This window comes from Papio anubis, chromosome 2 (genome assembly GCF_008728515.1).
Source record: "Papio anubis isolate 15944 chromosome 2, Panubis1.0, whole genome shotgun sequence".
NCBI lineage: Eukaryota > Metazoa > Chordata > Mammalia > Primates > Cercopithecidae > Papio > Papio anubis.
Window position 1 is genome coordinate 28298894 of NC_044977.1, and position 17975 is coordinate 28316868.

General features: G+C 36.0%; 2 protein-coding genes and 1 non-coding gene across 9 annotated transcripts in view; 2 read left to right on the top strand and 1 right to left on the bottom strand.

Annotated features, from left to right (window-relative positions):
* CIP2A (cellular inhibitor of PP2A) overlaps window positions 1-16786 on the bottom strand; it is a 40682-nt gene extending 23896 nt beyond the window's left edge. The window contains exons 1-8 of one of the 2 annotated variants that reach the window (XM_003893892.3): window positions 16413-16786; window positions 12202-12349; window positions 9656-9762; window positions 8786-8880; window positions 8093-8189; window positions 6272-6394; window positions 5988-6133; window positions 3008-3083 (exon numbers count right to left, since the gene is read on the bottom strand). In XM_003893892.3, the coding sequence (XP_003893941.1) occupies window positions 3008-3083; window positions 5988-6133; window positions 6272-6394; window positions 8093-8189; window positions 8786-8880; window positions 9656-9762; window positions 12202-12349; window positions 16413-16514 (894 nt within the window). In that variant the 5' untranslated portion in view covers window positions 16515-16786. Of the gene's footprint in view, window positions 1-3007; window positions 3084-5987; window positions 6134-6271; window positions 6395-8092; window positions 8190-8785; window positions 8881-9655; window positions 9763-12201; window positions 12350-15462; window positions 15574-16412 lie in introns of those variants that run through there. The other variant, XM_009199709.4, reaches the window with a different exon arrangement.
* LOC116273999 lies at window positions 2045-2179 on the top strand. Its single transcript, XR_004182482.1, has one exon. It is a non-coding gene; the product is annotated as a small nucleolar RNA SNORA70 (small nucleolar RNA).
* Window positions 16622-17975, top strand: part of DZIP3 (DAZ interacting zinc finger protein 3) — a 96696-nt gene continuing 95342 nt past the window's right edge. For 3 of the 6 annotated variants that reach the window (XR_002520260.2, XM_003893897.4, XM_017955118.3), the window contains exon 1: window positions 16824-16980. The gene's annotated coding sequence lies outside the window, so the exon portion shown is untranslated. Of the gene's footprint in view, window positions 16695-16823; window positions 17244-17975 lie in introns of those variants that run through there. The other 3 variants (XM_017955116.3, XM_017955119.3, XM_017955117.3) reach the window with 3 other exon arrangements.

The window sequence follows — 17975 nt, forward strand, 5'->3', positions numbered from 1 at the left end:
GCACCTGACATTTTAAAAAATCAGTAAATAGCATCATTTAAAAACTTCATGTTCTATTTGTCGCGAAAATATAAATAAAACATATATTTACTGATCTCGTATCCAGCCAATTTGTTAAATAGATTCACTTAATTTTTATAATGATTTCCACAGATTTTAGATTTTCTATACTCTCATGTCATCTGAATAGTGAGTTTTATTTCTTCCTTTCCAATCTCTGTACCTTTTTACTTTATCTTGCCTTATTGGGCTGGTTGGGACCACCAATACTAAGCTGAACATCACTGGTGATAATGGACATTCTTTTCTTATTCCTTATCTTGAGGAAAGCCTTCAATAATTTGCCACTTAAAAAGATGATGCAGTAGATTTTAGGTAATTACTCTATCAGGGAAAGGAAGTTACAGTTTATTCCTAGTGTGCTAATCTTTATCATGAATAGGTATTAAATTTTATCAAATGCTATTCCACCTTTAATGAGATAATATAATTTATCTGCCTTTTTGTTAATGTGGGAAATTATATTAAATTCTAAATGTTAAACCATCTGTGCATTCCTGGAATAAACCTCATTTGGTAATAAGACATGATCCTTTTTATGTCTCACTGATTTTGATTTGCTAATGTTTTGTTTAGAATTTTTGCAATATGTTCATGAAAGATATTGAGCTATAATTTTCATTTGTTGTAGTATCCTTGTCAGGTTTTGCTATCAAGGTTATACTGGCCTTATAATCAAAGACACTATATACTATTATATATTTAAAAAGACACTCAACTGTATCTTCCCCACCAAGATGTATTTTGCTTTCACTGCTCCCCACTTCTATCATAACGTGAATTATTTTTTACTTTAAAAAATTAAGTTTTAAGTTTTTATTTATTTTTATTTTTTACTTTTCCATTCTCTTTCCGATTTTGATACCCATAGAATGCTTCTACTCCCCTGTGCTACCTGACCTCCTAAATTCCCTGAGATTGTTTAATACCTTTAGATTCGATTATTAGATTTTTCCCTTGCTGTGTTTCTATTCCAATAATCCTTATTTAGCACTTATATTACAGATTCCTAGCCACTTTATTAAGATCCATTTAGACACTAACTAGAAATAGTTCTCATATTGCATGAGTCACTTCATTAAGATCCATTTAGATACTAATTAGAAATAGTTCTCATATTGCATATGAGAAAGGAATTTAGAAATTCTAGGGTTCAAAATAAAAAGAAAATATTGTTAAGTAACAAATTTTGTACTGTTTCAACCTTTCTACCATCTTTTAGATCATTGTTGCAAATGATTAGTTCAGTCATTCTAATTTTTTTCTTCTGTAAAAACCTGTAAGGTAAAGGCTGACCTGGAAAAGTCCTGCTTCACAACAGACACAAAAGTCACTTGTAGGAGGATTACAGATCTACACGTGAAAGTTAAAAAAAAAACTAGGAAGCTTTTAGAGGAAAACAATGGAGTCCATCTTTGTGACTTTGGAATAGGCCAAGAGTTCCTAAATGGAACACAATAAACACTAAATTGATCTATGTTAAAATCAAGGCACCATTAGGTGAGTAAAAAGGCAACTCACAGAATGGAAGAAAATATTTGCATGTTATATACCCTTCAAAAGACTCCAAAATAACTCTTCCTACTTATAAGTAAAAGACAATGCATTAAACAAATGAGCAGGATACATAAACAGGCACGTCAAAGAATATACAAATGACAAATGAATATATAAAATGATATTTTTACTAATAAAATTTTAATTTAAATTATAATGCAATACTACTGTATAGCCATTAGAATTGCTAAAATGAAAAAGTGAAAAATATCAACTGCTGGCAAGAATGCAGACTGATCAAATATTCATACACTGGTCCAACTGACTTTTTTTGAAAACTGTTTCATAGTGCCTACTGAACATATATATATCCTATGACATAGTGATTCCACTCCTAGATATAAAGCTAAGACAAGCATGTCCATAAGCTCACCAAAAGACATGCAGAAAACGGTAAATGCAGGTTTCTTCGTAACAGCTGATGTTTATAAACAAAAGAACACCAATTGTGCTCCTTTCCTCCTGGGGGCCCAGTGTGCAATGGCTGCAAACAGCTGCCTCATTGGTAGTGTACACAGCCTGTTGCTTGTATGGGCTGGCCTAAGAAACCTTAGAGACAGCCCTTTCCAATGTACATTCATGTCTCTGATCTCCTGCTGTCCCCCATCTAGGCCTCGGAGAGGTATTACGCAAGGTGTTTTTGGAAAACCCCCAGGGCACAGTGGCCAGGGTTCACAGTGGCCAAGTCATCATGTCCATCCACACAAATCTGCAAGATAAGGAGCATGCAACTAAAGCCCCATGCAGGGCCAAGATCAAGGTCCCTGGCTGCCCAAAGATCCACATCTCAAAGTGGGGCTTTACCAAATTTAATGTGGATAAATTTGAAGACATGGAGGCTGAGAAGTGACTCATCCCAGATGGCTGTGAGGTCAAATACATCCCAAAATGTGGCCCCCGGAGAAGTGGTGAGCACTACATCCAAGAGGGCGTTCACTGTAATGTCCCCTTACTCATGCTCACCAATAAATCATACTCCCTGTCCAAAAAAAGAACCAATCTAGCAATCTACAACTATATGAAGCGAGTGAATCTCATCATATTATATTGAACCAAAGAAAGTCTAGACAGAAAATATATGTATTATATGCTTTTATTTACATAAAGTTCCAAAATATATATGTATATATACATACATATACACATATATGTATGCTGTTAGAAGTCAGTGTAGTGGTTAGAGCAGTTACCCTTGGTAAAGTAAAGAATAGGAAGGGGTAGGTACTGACTAAAAGGGACCACAAATACTGGTAACATTCTACATCCTGATCTAGACACTGGCAACATAATTATGTCCATATTATAAAAATATAGAGAGTCTGTGCATTTGGATTTTTCTGCATTTTACAGTTTTTTAAAAGTTTAAATGAAAAATCATGTTTTTACATACCTTTGAAGAGGAATCAGGATCCTTTCCATTAAGAAGACCTAATACTTGATTAAGACATGAAGAAAAGTGCTCATATCTAGGTTTAAAATAAAAATATACATCAAATGATAATTATAAAATTGATATATCAAAAGGGATTTATCTACAAGATAAACATAAAATTTATGTGTATTTTCTTTCATCTATTTATTTGGGCTTCTAATATAGAACACACTCTTGTAAAGTTTATACTTAAAACTTGTAATATATCTTATAATTACGATATACATAAATTGGCTCTGTCATTTATTAAAACAGTGATTCATGTGGCAATAAATAAATCATTAAAATTTTCAGTGCCTCAATTGCTGTATTTTTTTAAGACTGTGTTCACTTTATGTAAAAATTCAAAGGACAGAAGAATATCCTAATAAATTATACAGCTACTTTTTATAAAGCACCTAAAATTGCCAGGCATTAAATTAGTCTCTGCAAATAAAGAAGTAAGGGGCAGCAACTCATGTTACACAACTCCAAGAAGTACTGAGGTACCCCTAGCATTATACTCTATGTGACTGATGTATCCTAGATTTGGGAGATGGTGCCCTGACAAGGAGATCACAGTCTGAAGATGAAGGAGAAGGACAGAAAGAGATAATATAAGGTAATATAAAACACAGTGATATCATGGAGGAATGTATGGGACACTATGGAACAAAGAATATTGTCTCAGTATTAAACCCAGACTTGAGTCTTAAAAACAAAATATAAAGGAGAAAGCATTCTAGTCTTACAGAGGGAATACTCTAGAGGAAATAGCACATGGATACATGAAAGGGCATTTCTAGTAAGCTGGAAGTTCTATTTATTGTCTGATATGATTAGACAAAAAAACAAAATGTATGAAGAAATAAGGTTGAGAGGTTGTTAGGAAACAGATTTTGAAGGGCTATACTGAAAATTTGGATATTCACCTTGAATGCAATGGTAGGTCAAAGATTTTAAAAGGGACATCTGGTTGAAGAAAAAGTTTTGAGCATATTTATAAAGGGGAAGGATCAACTGAATAGGAGGCCCTGAAAAGAGAGGTGCAACAGCTTCAGAAAAGACAAAATGAGACAATCCATAGAGTAACAGTACATATTTATGAGTGAAACAGGATGAAACTAAGAATTTGGTATAAACATAGGTAAGTTTGTTAAGTGGCAAGGATTTGGGGGAGTTCCAATCAAATGGGGCTTGATTTAGATATTTTTTTTTTCTGTGAAACAAAGATAAGGTCATCTTCTGCATAAAAGGCAGCAAGAGAAAAATAAAAAATTTCAAAGACCAGTCGGGCCAGCAGCTCACGCCTGTAATCCCAGCACTTTGGGAGGCTGAAGCAGGTGGATTGCTTGAGGTCAGGAGTTCAAGACCAGCCTGGCCAACATGGTGAAACCCCTTCTCTAATAAAAATACAAAAATTAGGTGGGCATGGTGATGTGTGCCTGTAATCCCAGCTATGTGGGAGGCCGAGGCAAGAGAATCACTTGAACCCAGGAGGCGGAGGTTGCAGTGAGCCAGGATCACACCACTGCATTCCAGCCTGGGCAATAGAGTGAGACTCTGTCTCTAAATAAATAAATTTGAAGACCCATTGGAGGAAATGAGAAAGCTGACAAGTAAATATGAGAGGTCTGGCCCAGGTAAAGTTGTGTGATTTTCTCAAGCTCTAATTAGTAACTATGCAGTAAGTTTGACTTTGGAAGAGATTCAGGACAGAGTTATTGTTCAATGGCATACCAGATAAACAAGAGGAGTTGCCAGAGGTAATTCTGGGGTTCTATGATAGATAGAGTATAAAATAGGTAACAGAACTGAGAGATTTACAGAAGAAATGATTACGCAACCTCTTATTTATGCTAAACTGGATTATCTTTTAGTCTTCCAGAAGAGGTTTATTCAAAAGAATTTTTCTGTTTACTATGAAGATGCTGAATAAGCACTCTCTGGTGGCTAGAATAGATATACATGGATATTGGGAAAGTCTCACAACAGATAGAAGGGAAGGCAGGTCATGGGAAGGCACTCTGGAAGAAACAGTTCACCTATCTAGAGGTTCCTAAGAAAAGAAAAAGTGAAATGCTAAAGTGAATGCTTCTTGGTTTTGCAAAAATCTGCTGAGCCATATGAACAGTGGTCGAGTTTGTCCTAGTGCTTAGCTTTTATTAAAATAAAACTGTTAGATTCTATGTTTCTTAAACATCACGGACTGTGTCTTCACAGCCTGTTGCTGCTAAGTGCCTGATCATAGGTGGAGCTCAGTAAATGTTTTCTTGTATGTGAAACTCTTTGAAACAATTTCAATTATTTCCTAATTTAGTATGACAAAGCAGCATAGGCCCCAGCAAAATTTAACTTAGAATGCAAAAAGGCCACAAGCTCGTTGGAACACAATTACTACCTGATCTTAAAACATAAATGATCATATGAAATATACTGAGATAGAAAGGACATATGAACATGTGTTCCTATTTTACCTATGAAAAGAGGCACACACCAAAGGAAACGTTATCCATTTTTATACAAAAAATAAAGACACAAACATAATGACATCAATGTTCCAACACTATGTTTCATTTATTTATAATTTATGTAGAAATATTTTTATTGTCCCTATAATAAAAATATTCTTTCAAATAATCATAATGCTGCTTAAGTTTTAAAACTGGTTTTAAAATAAGTTAGCCAAGATGTCTATATTTTGGAGAATGGCACAACCCTATTGATCTAAAGCAAAGACTGAAATACACACATAGACAATGACTTTGTTATACTTTCCATTTCAGCATAGGAAAGAAAAAAGAGTGTGAGTAAAGCACATCAAAACATTTTCGTCCGGTAGACTCCAAGTCAGTAGACTTCAAGTTTACTATATTTTAAGAAGACAATTTCGTTTATAACCAATACATCTTGATTAAAAAAAAAAAAAAGTTCTAAAATTGACTGAAGTGAGTCATACCTGGTGAGATAATCAGCAATTTTAGGATTCTTAAGGAGATCCATCAGTAGGTCAACTGAATACTTTCTAGTTAGAGTGCCATCACCGTTTATGAGAATATTAAATATTAGTTGAAAAGTCTGATGAATATTTCGAGCATGGAATAGCTTAAGGACAAATTAGAAAAGCATATTATATAAAAAATTAAGTTGACACCATCCTAAAAGGTAAAAATAAAAAAGTCTCAGTGACTTTTAAAATACAAGACTAGAAACTTCAGAATAAATTTGAAAAATCGTATTTACCTTTTCCCCCACCTCTTCATTTAATGTCAAACTGGATAATATTGAAAGCGCAAACACAACCACAGTTAAACTGCTATGGGCCAACAAGGTGATAAGAGTTCGATAAAAAGATTTCACATTACTCTGAGGAAAAAAAAGTTAAAAAATAAATTAGAATATAAATTTTATATTTTGGTTTAAAAAGTATATCCTGCACAGAGTGGCCAAACTTTTTAAAACATCATTATCAACTCTATTAAATGATTCTTGCATTTAAAAGATAAATGTTTTACAGAAGACATTTAGATCAGAGATAAATTTAAATTCAAAAATTGTTATATACAGAGTACCCAGAGAAAAAAATAATTTGGTAAATGTGTGCAAATGAGTGGGAGATAAATATTTCCATAGTTTTGTCACCTTAGAATAAATAATTCAATGATGGTAAATCAGGGTGTCAATTCTAATAAAGGGATACATGCAGATTGGAAACAAAAGAGCTACCTTAAATACTGCAGGAAAAGTTGTTTAGCATTTGTGTTAACAAAAGAACTGTAATGAGGAACTCATAATTGTGGTGAAAGCAAAAAAATATTCAGCAAATTTAAGAATTTGTTTTACATTACACACCGTGGAGCAGCAATTAACTTTGCCATATTTGTTGCTGATTATCATTTAGATTTAAGAGATTGCAGGTGTGAGCGAGATGGGTACTTTCTATATTGCTGACAGTCGTATAGATAGACACAATCTTAGTGACGAACAGTTTCTACACATGGAACTATGAGCAAATGTTTATTCTTCCTTATATTTAAGTGTTTCCTAAATATGAACTTTTTTTTTCAATTCAGAAATTGAAAAACACACACTATACATACATGTGCGCGTGCGCGCACCCGCGCGCGCGCGCACACACACACACAGTAACTCCACCTACAAAGTAGGACCAGGGTAGAAAAATGTAGCACTTGAACAAGTGAGATATTAAATTTAAAATCAAACAGGTAATGCTGAATAGCACAGCAGGGAAATTGTTCACAAAGCACCTTAAAGAATCACTAACTTGCTTGATTTAATATACTTTTTTTTTTTTAGGATGTAGTCTTACTCTGTCGCCAGGCTGGAGTGCAGTGGCGTGATCTCGGCTCACTGCAACCTCCACCTCCCGGGTTCAAGCGATTCTACTGCCTCAGCTTCTCGAGTAGCTGGGACTACAGGTGTGTGCCACCACGCCTGGCTAATTTTTTTTATTTTGGTAGAGACGGGGTTCATGATGTTGGCCAAGATGGTCTCGATCTCCTGACCTTGTGATCCGCCCACCTCGGCCTCCCAAAGTGCTGGGATTACAGGCGTGAGCCACCGTGCCTGGCCAATTTAATATACTTCTAAAAGTGATTCAGTTAAATTCATTTGTGTGTCTTCACTTATCACAAGTACTGTTGGTTCATACTGAGCACTAAACATGAATCTTTCTGTTGGAGTTGCCATTGATTTTGTGGAAACACAAGACTGAGGTAAATGGGACTGCCAGTGATGTGCCTCCCTTCTAAGAGCACAAAATAATTTAGTAATTCTTGTACTACTCAGTGTATTTTGGGATGCCATGCTAAGAAAAACTTAAGTATTTGCATTAACCATTAACACACAGCCTTCAATACAACATACAGGAAGGCTGAAGTGCTTCAAGTTATTTATATGTCAATCTGACTCTTAATTTTGATGGGTCAGCCGGTAAGACACAGAATCCTTGTTCAAATTTGTTTTAAAGAAAAAGATAAATACAATTTTCTTTAAGCAGAGAATCTACCATAAAACAACAAAATTAAAAAGAAATAAACTTACCAATGTCTTTATGTGTGTTTGAACAGAAAGATTGTGCCGACAAAGATTTGCCAATAATCCTAGACAAGGCATTTTTAACTCATCTTCAGAAGATTGACTGTTGTTTTACATTAGTGTTTTGTTTAAAGAAAAAATAGTAAAAGAAAAAAAGCATTAACGTCATTCTAAGTCAAAATGATATAGTTAAATTTATACTTTTCCTTTTTACAGGCCAAAAAAAAAAAAAATCTAATTAACATGAGAAGCCAGGGAAACTCTAAACAGTATTGATCATTTATCTCTTGTTTTAAAACCAAATTACCCTATTCAATTCCATCATGAAAACCTGGAAATAACTGTCAGTGTGGACCACGTGCTGTTTCATCAGTATATTTTCCTACAAGAATAACTACACAATTTTCAGTTTCAGCAATTTTTTTCTGGCCAAATCAATTCAGTCCATACATTTTTCTTATGAAAATTAAAGCTGCTTTACAATTTTTTTCCTTTTTACATTTTTTCACCAATGAATGAGGTCACATACTTTTACAACTTTTGATCCTTAAAATCATCTGGGCAGAACAAATAAGAATCGGAGTCTCACTCAGTTTACATAGCTAGAAAATGTTATCTAAGAAAATTGATCTACCACATGGTTATAGTTTAAAAATAAACAAATAGACTATTTGGTTTTATATTTGATTGCATACTCACATGTGATCTATCAGGAACGTAATTAATTCATCTATATTGGCACCAGAATAGAAAATTTTGACATTATATGTTAACTTCTGTAGAAGTTGAATGCACTGAGAATAAGAAAATAGTTATAAATATAAACATATGAAAACATCGCCTGCTTAAAATAATGGACTATCAGACACATTCTGAGCATGTCCTTTTCCATTACCTAAAACAATTTTTTTAAAAAACACATATAAAGTAATGCAAGAACTTTAGGGCTCTTCTCTCAATTCACACATTTCTATGTATTCTGTCTCAGAACAGAGTTATCAACCTTGTTCACTTAGCCATCTTAAACTTGAATGCAGGTTGAAACATATGTAGTCCATCAATTAGAAGATACCCTTCTTCACATTTTATCATCTCTAAAACTGCATGTCAATTTAATTTGTGATGTTTTTCTTTCTTACAACTGATGACATTTTAGAGTCAATGAAATACGAAGAGCTTTGAATCTATATTAAATAAACTATATCTATAGCTTTAATTTTTGTAGAACGTTTCCTCCACAGACTGAGACTAGATGCCAACTCACATTACAATTTTAATATAAATAGCTTATGTCTCAAAACACAGACATCTGTGTTTATAAGTCAAAGCAGTTACAATGTAGATTTGTTTTTCTTCAATAATGGTGCTAGAAATGGATAAGCTCCTCTTCTCTAGAAATATTTAAATTGTAGTATGTGTGCAACCAGCTTTTAATCAGATGAACTGTGCCTAATTACGTAGTATTTATTACATAGCACATATACACTGTAAGTCAGCAGTTTATGACAGAAACTATCAATTTTGATCTGACAATAAGGAAAGGGGAATATACTGTGTGGGTGTGTATACCTGCAAAAACACCGAATCAGTGTGGCTGCTCCGACAAACCACTCCCGCCAGCACACTATTCAGATTATATGTATTCTGAAGACAATCTCTGGTTTCATTGTCTACAGCTGTAAGTTAAAATAAAATAGCACAAAATATATCATTTTCTTATAAGGTTTTCACAGATAATTCATACAGAATTTATTTCATATGACTTTATCATTTAAAAAGGTATGATATGGCTATTTTCTTTTCCATAACCCTCTAATTCAGAAATTCAAATGATTTCTCTATGTAAAATAAACTAGTATCAAAGAAAAAACTTTACACATTTGTAGCAAGCTTTTTCTTTGATACTAATTTATTTTAGTATCAAATTAAAATCTCTTACTTTGAATATTAAAAGATTGTCACTTTATGGTATATTTACACAATGGAATACTATTTGGCTATATAAAAGAATGCATGTCATTTGCAGCAACATGGGTGGAACTGAAGGCCATTATGTTAAGTGAAATAAGCCAGACACAGAAAGAAAAATATTGCATGTATTCATTCATGTGTAGGAGCTAAAAAAGTTGATCTCATGGAAGTGGAAAACGACAGTTACCAGAGGCTGGGAAGAACATGGGTGAGTATGTGGTGATGGGAAGGGTGAGGAGGGGGAGCCGTTAGTGGGGGAGATGAAGACAGATTGGTTAATGGATATAAACACACAATCAAATGGAATAAGTTCTAATGTTTGATAGGAGAGTAAGGTGACTATAGTTAACACTGCATTGTATATTTCAAAATAGTTACAAGTGAAGACTTGAAATGTTCTAAATACATAGAAATGATAAATCTTTGTTTGTGATGGATATCCTAAATACCCTGAATTGATCATCACATACTCTATGCAAGTAACAAAATATCGTATGTACCCCATAAGTTTGTATAAATATTATGTATCTGTGAAAAAATTTAAAAAGATTATCATTTCAATTTTTTTTGTAAACTCCAAATGCTTCTAAAGTATAAATGTTGGAAGTGACTGGCATATTCATTCAAACTGTTGGTGGATGTTAGAAGTGGAAGAATCTTTTTGGAAAGCAATTTAGTAATGGTTATCAAATTTTAGAATGATCTAGAAATTCTAAAGGAATTTAATAGAAACACACTAATATTTGAGCAAAATTACATAGAATGTTCACTGCACTATTGATTCCAATACCAAAACTTAAAGAACTGTGAGTATCCACTATTAGGGGAATAGTTGAATAAATTACAGTACCCTGTAATTATGGCACTAGGCAGCTATTACAAACACCGATATGGAAAGAAACATCTGGTGTTCCGCAACACCATTTGTGCTGAAAACAACCAATTAAAGATCCAAAATTATTGTTTTGTTACAGCATAGAAAAATATCTGCAAAGAGACATATCAAGCCATGAAATGAGATTATATCCCCAAAGCTGAAAAGATGAGGGCTGGTGGTAATGGGTACAGGCTAATCCCATTTTACTCTATGCCTGGGCTGTCTAATTTGGCAGCCACTAGCCTTCATGTGGCTATTTAAATTGAGATTAATTAAAATTAAAGATTCAGTTCCTTAGTCTATTACCCACACTTCAAATGCTTAATAGCTCCATGTGGCTAGTGGCTGCTATATTGGATAACACAGTTTTAAAACCATTCTGTCACTGAAGAAAATTCTATTGGACAATGCTGCTCTGTGTTAATACTTCTGGATCACTAGAATTTTTTAAACTATGCATATATTATTATTATAATCACACAAAGAAATATCCCTACTGCCCTGCCCCAAATTGGGGTAAAGTGACCACTAAATGAACATTCAAAAACCAGGCCGGGCGCGGTGGCTCACGCCTGTAATCCCAGTACTTTGGGAGGCCAAGGTGGAACACAAGGTCAGGAGATCGAGACCATCCTGGCAAACACAGTGAAACCCCGTCTCTACTAAAAACACAAAAAATTAGCCAGGTGTGGTGGTGGGCGCCTGTAGTCCCAGCTACTCGGGAGGCTAAGGCAGGAGAATGACGTGAACCTGGGAGGCGGGGCTTGCAGTGAGCAGAGATTGCACCACTGCACTCCAGCCTGGGCAACAGAGCGAGACTCTGTCTTAAAAAAAAAAAAAAAAACTAAAGATATGGTGAAAAGATAGAAAAACTAACATCAGTACTTTTACCTTTAGTTCTAAATTCAGTGTAATCTATTACAGAAGATGATTCTTTGATCAGTAGCTATGACTTTCTAGTGGTGTATTTAATACTGACGTTACGTGTGGGGTTTTGTTTTTTAATTCAAAAGTAGTCCAGTATTTCCCAAGGTGCATTCTTCTCTGTAGAACACTGAACCTTTCACACGCTTCAGATTCCTTGGTCCAATATTTTTAGAAATGCTGCATAAAATATTTCCCTCTTTCAAAAGATTCACAATGAGCATTAGATTGAGAAGTCTTTGAAGGCGAATCATTCTTTAAGAGATTCTATAACTAAGCCTGCACTTCAAAATATTGTTCATACATCTTCCAAAAACTAAAAAAGAGAAATTAAATGCATTACCTAGTTGAGACAGCAAACCAATAATACTTAAGATCAGTGAAGCACTTATGTTGGGGTCTTCAAGTAGTTCTACAAGGCAACTGAAGCATTCACTTGTTAATATCTGATTTGATGTAAATAGTCGTGTGAGTTTCTGTCCAGAAATTACCTATAAAATAGTAATCAAAATGTCTTGGTTAAGAGATGGCAATTTTTATCTCTTTTCCATTTCAAATAAACTCAGTTCCTTCAAAGTGCCACTGCTACCTTCCCAATTTAAAAATTTCACACGTTGTGAAAAATTCACCCCTGCCTAGATTACCTATCAATTCCCTAATCCCTCCCTCACTAGCTAAAGTAATCATTTGGATCTCAGTTTAAAATAATTTCCACCAGGAAGCTTTTCTTAGCTTCTTACACTATCTCGGTTAGGTCTGCCTATTATACTACCCTACAGTACATTATATTTCTATTTCCTAAGTTAGCAAACTTTTGAGTTGCTGGCAATATTTCTCCTTCACACTACATTGAACATGCAATGAAGGCATAGCCTACAAATCTGCACTCTACTACCAATATATTTACTTTGCAAATAAATTCTAGTACATTCTACTCACTTTGAGGGAGAAAAATGAAAAATGAAGCCCAGAGGGTAGCTATGAGATTATTCCTTCTGCTCCTTCCCAAAGACAATAGGTGAGCTCAGAAGTTAAGGGAGTACAAAGAAGGAAGTGAAAAGTGAATCTTTTTTGAAGTAGCAGGCAAAGCATTGAAAAATTTTATTTCTGATTATTCCATTTTCTTTTACTTTCTTGTAATCTATAAGTCACATACATGCATGCACAGACACACACACACACACACAGTGAGAGAGAAGAGAGGAGGTAAAGCTGGAACTGAAGGCCAAAAGCAGTTGTCACAAAGCATGAACTTTCAACACACTTTAGAGATGTATTTATTATAAAGCATATCTTTTCTACAAAGATAGAAAAACCATTAGTTACCTTAGAATAAGACTAAATCTGTCCTGAATACTTATTTTAATAAGATCAAGCCCAAGCAGGCTGCTTTAGCATCCCTCTAAACTTTCCTTTCTGTATCCTCCCTTTGTTCTCTCACCCACATCAGTTTTTCTTCTAAAGCTTTGCTGATAAAAGTTTCACATTATCTGTTCCCAGGGAGTGTTTTAACATTACTAAAGTAAAAGTCTAAAAGAGAAAAAATAAGTCCAAATATGAAAGTACAGACACCAGTAACAGATATTCTGGGGTAGGAAATACTCTGGGCATTACCCTGTTGCTTGTTTATAAATCTAGCTCTCCAGAGGAAGACGTTTTCTGTTTTAGAAATGATTCTCTACAGGATTGGTCCTGTATCTCAATGACATAAATTGTCTAACATGTAATAATTATATGTACTAGGTAAAATAAAAATTGTTTTACAAGTTTTTCCCTTTACTCATATACACTGAATGTCTTAATACAAAGATAATTTATTTTAATAATAACTAATACTTATATAGCGCTTATTCTGGCCTAGGCATCGATCTAGGCACTTTACATATGTCAACTCTTTTCATCTTCATAATAACTCTGTAAGGTAGGTACCACTATTTTGTTTTGCAGATGAGTAAATTGAGGCACACACTGATAGTAAAGAAGCACAACTGGAATTCATACCCAGGCAGCTTGGTCCCTGAATTCATGCTTTTAATCACTACACAAAATTAGTGCTATGAAATACCATCATTAAAAATCAGATTAGCTCAGCTTTGCCAGTCATCAAACATTCAAAGCCTACACTCTGCATGGGGCTATAAAAAAGGGTGGGAAAAGTACAGAAGAATGAATAATCTCCTTTCACATGATACCTATCTCTCTCTGCATACTCAGATCTCGCACTCATGAAGTCTGCACAAAGACATTCACCATTAAAAATACAAATACTGTCAACCAAAATGGTTAAAGTTAAGAAATATGAAAACATCAAGGTTTGGTGTGGATGAGTGATGGCAAATTTCACATATTGCTAGTGGGAAGGTAAAATGGTCTATTTCAGAAAATTGTTTGACAGTTTCAACTAAAACAGAACACAGGCCTTCTCAATGCTCTTAACAATTCTACTCGTAAGTAGATAAATGTGTGCATATATCCACAAAAATGTATGAAATGTCTACAACAGCTTTATTCATAATTCCACCCAGAAATGTAAACAACCCAAATGCCTATCAACAGGCAAGTATATGTAAACTGTGGTACACTTATACAATAGAACTCTACATAGCAATAATAATAAAAAAGAAATGAAGTAGTGGTACCTGTGCAACATGAATTTCACAGATTATATTGAGTGGAAAAGGCCAGACACAAGAGTACATACTGTATGAGTCTACTTACCTGAACCTTATGTGAAGGGGCAATGAAGAAACCCTATGGGGCTAGAAATATTCTATATCATGATACAGGTGGTAGCTACTACTCTACCTATATGTTAGCTACCAATATGGTAGCTACAGTACCTATATATTAAAAACTATCAAACTCTTCACTTAAGATTAATGCACTTTATGCTCTGTATGTGTTATCTCTTAATTACAAAAAGTCCTTTGTAGTAGTAACTTGAAGCCAGTGCTCTTCATACCTTTGCAACAACGGTAGAAGAGTTTTCTGTAAACCCCTTGAATGTTTAGGAATACAGTAAAGGCCCCATCCCATATTTTGTTTAAGTCTCTCTCTTTTTTTTTGTTTTTTTGAGACGGAGTCACGCTCTGTCACCCATGTTGGAGTGTTGGAGTGCAGTGGTGCGATGTCGACTCACTGCAACCTCAGCCTCCTGAGTTCAAGCGATTCTCCTGCCTTAGCCTCCTGAGTAGCAGGGACAACAGAGAGACGCCACGCCCATATAATTTTTGTATTTTTAGTAGAGATAGGGTTTCGCCATGTTGGCCAGGCTGGTCTCGAACTCCCGACCTCAGGTGTTCCGCCCGCCTCGGCCTCCCAAAGTGTTGGGATTTCAGGTGTGAGCCACTGTGCCTGGCCTTAAATCTCTTTCAATGCACAACCTACATGTTTATTCAAAGAAAGGTAATGTTTCAGAACGGCATACAAAATGCTTAACTCCCAATTTTTAAAATAAACTGACGGCCCTGCTTATTCTACGGCTTCTGGAGTCTATGCTAATTCAGAAGCAAAGCCTTAAGCATTTAATAGCTAACATCTTAATTATTAGGTTTGCAGATACTTCTTAAGTAATGAATGAAAAAGAGAAAACAAATGTACTTACGAGATGGGCACGTGAAGTAGGGAGAAGAGGAGCACCAGTGAAGCTCAAGAAAAGACAGACACATTTAATACCACGGCAGATTCACTAACACCTGCTGTTGCTCTACTACTTGAAATCATTTTTTTTCTGTAATATTTTACAAATCTTTGGCACATTAGTCTTTTGTCATAGGGTTAATATAACAAATACAATATATTTTAAAATTATGTTCAATTCTATCTTAACAGAAGAAAGCTGTGATACAGAGAGTTAAAATAAGCCTTCACTCAGCTTTAAAAAAATTAAACTGAGGTCAATGTTAGTCTGAATTCCGTAAATGCAAAACAAATGACAGCAGAAGATTAAGATCCTAAAACAAATGGTATCGTCTGAACACATATCACTAGAACTAACAGAAAAAAAGGCAATTCAGCATTCTAGGATTAAAAAACTGTGAGCAATGTATTTTGGTAAAGAAAAAGGATTACGGTTACTAGGAAGGGGAACTGCTTCTTAAGGTTGAAGTAATGTTTTTCAAGTTAGAGTTCAACCCGAGTTCAAATAAGAGCAGGAAGCAACAAATTCAATTATAGATTACCGAAGAGCAAAACCAAGTTTTAATCACGACTTTCCGTCACTGAGAATAGCTGTGTATTGAGGGCTTGGTTTCGTAGAAAAACCAAAACTAGAAACAAAGGAAAAGATAAAGCTCCGAGCTTTTTCCGTTACCTACTCGAAACACAGCCTAAACTTCCCAACCTTTTGCCCCACTCCCACTTTTCCTAGAGCCTTCAGTGGGCGCTCTTGCCTCTCGCTGCGGCCGGCGGAACCCCGACACTCACTCGCCTTTACCAGTACGAAAAGACAACAGACGGATCGAAGGACCGTCCTTTCTTTCCCAGGCTGAGGCCGCCTGTGAACTAAGAATTACTAGGGAAGCCCCATCTGTCCTCCACCCCAGAGCCTCTCACCTCCAAGTGCCGCAAAAGCTGAGTGGCGTTCGCCTCTGACTTCACGGCTTTGTACTGACTGATAGTCAGGAGCAAGGACTTCAAGCAGGCAGTAGAGTCCATCGCACCGGCCGCGGCCCGGCTTGCGGACCACCACCTCTCAGCCTGCGCCGGCCTTTAGCTTTCGCCGCGCTTTTTTTGATTTTTTTCGGTCCCACCCCCTCACTCCCAGAAGCTTCCGGATCCGGTCGGGCTCCGGAAGAACCTAGGCACTCTGGGGGACCGTTCTCGGTGACGGCCGGGGTGGGTCAGGGGTCGAGGTGTTGTGTGGCTCCGGGACGGGGGTTGGGAGCTGCCCCTGCTAACCCACCCTCGTCTGAGAGGCCGCGAGGTTTCGCCTTGAGATCCCGTGAAGGCGAGAAATCTCGCGATTTCTCGGGAGAGGAATCGGTTAGGCGAAGGGGATTCCTCGTTCAGCTGTGCGCTCTGTTTTCGTGCGCTTCCTCGTCCTTCATGCTGGGTGGCCAGTTTTTCCTTTGTGCGTCATCCTCTACCTGAGAAATGGTCGCTTGCCCCTAGTCTAGACACGGTGAGGAGCTCTGAGGAGAAGAATCTTTGGGCCCTAGATTTTGAGGCGGCCTGGGAGGGGCCTCGTTTTTAAATCTCTCCTACACCCGCCCCTTCTGCCCGGGGATGGTAGTTTCTCAGAGTCAACCTATGGACGTTGGCATTATGTGGCAAATTAGTCATGCCCTGACCATAGTATTTGTCACATTTATTCGAGAAGGCTACCTCCTGTTGACCCTGGGCCAGGTATTGCTCCGGAGGGTGTTTTCGTTAGCGTCAGTTCTTGTAAGTGAAGGTGTTTGTTTCTCTCTGGCATGATTGATTGTTTTATAATTCTCAATGTCTACGAAAATGGCACTATTATTTGCGTTTTTTTGATCGGAGATAACTTAATATTATTGCATGTGTGTATAATGAAGCGAGTCAGTTACTGGTTTTGGAGGTTTTTGCTTAATATTTCCTGACGTCGAATAAAGCTTTAAAAACCGGAATGTAGAAATTTTTAGAATAGGGTACATTTCCATTTAATTAAATCGTTTTTTAGAAATCATGTTTTTTCACTTCAAAAAGCATTTTTTGAATTACTAGATTTTTGAAGACAGGTTTGGTGTTTTGGTTTTGTTTTTTATAAAAAAGTTTAAAACGAAATCTGAAAGGTAAAAATGATTTAACCAGTTGGGACTTTCATGTAAAAATCTTTGGGCAGCTTATGTGTTCATTCATGCTTTCATTCATTCCGTAGACAATTAATAGAGCGTGTAACATGGGTTAGAAACTGCCAGTCAGGGCACAGATGAAGATAGTATCCCCCTGCTGCGAGGGAACTGTCTAGTAAGGGAAACATAGAAAAAAGTATTTTTGAAATTCACCACATAAATGAGAGGCACCATGCAGTAACATGCAGCAATGGTGAAGAGTAGAGAGCCAGGTTGCTTACAGATTCTAGCTCCGCCTTGGTCGCTGTGACTGTAGGCAAGCTCTCACTGCTTCAGAATCTTCTTTAGGTAAAATCTGGCC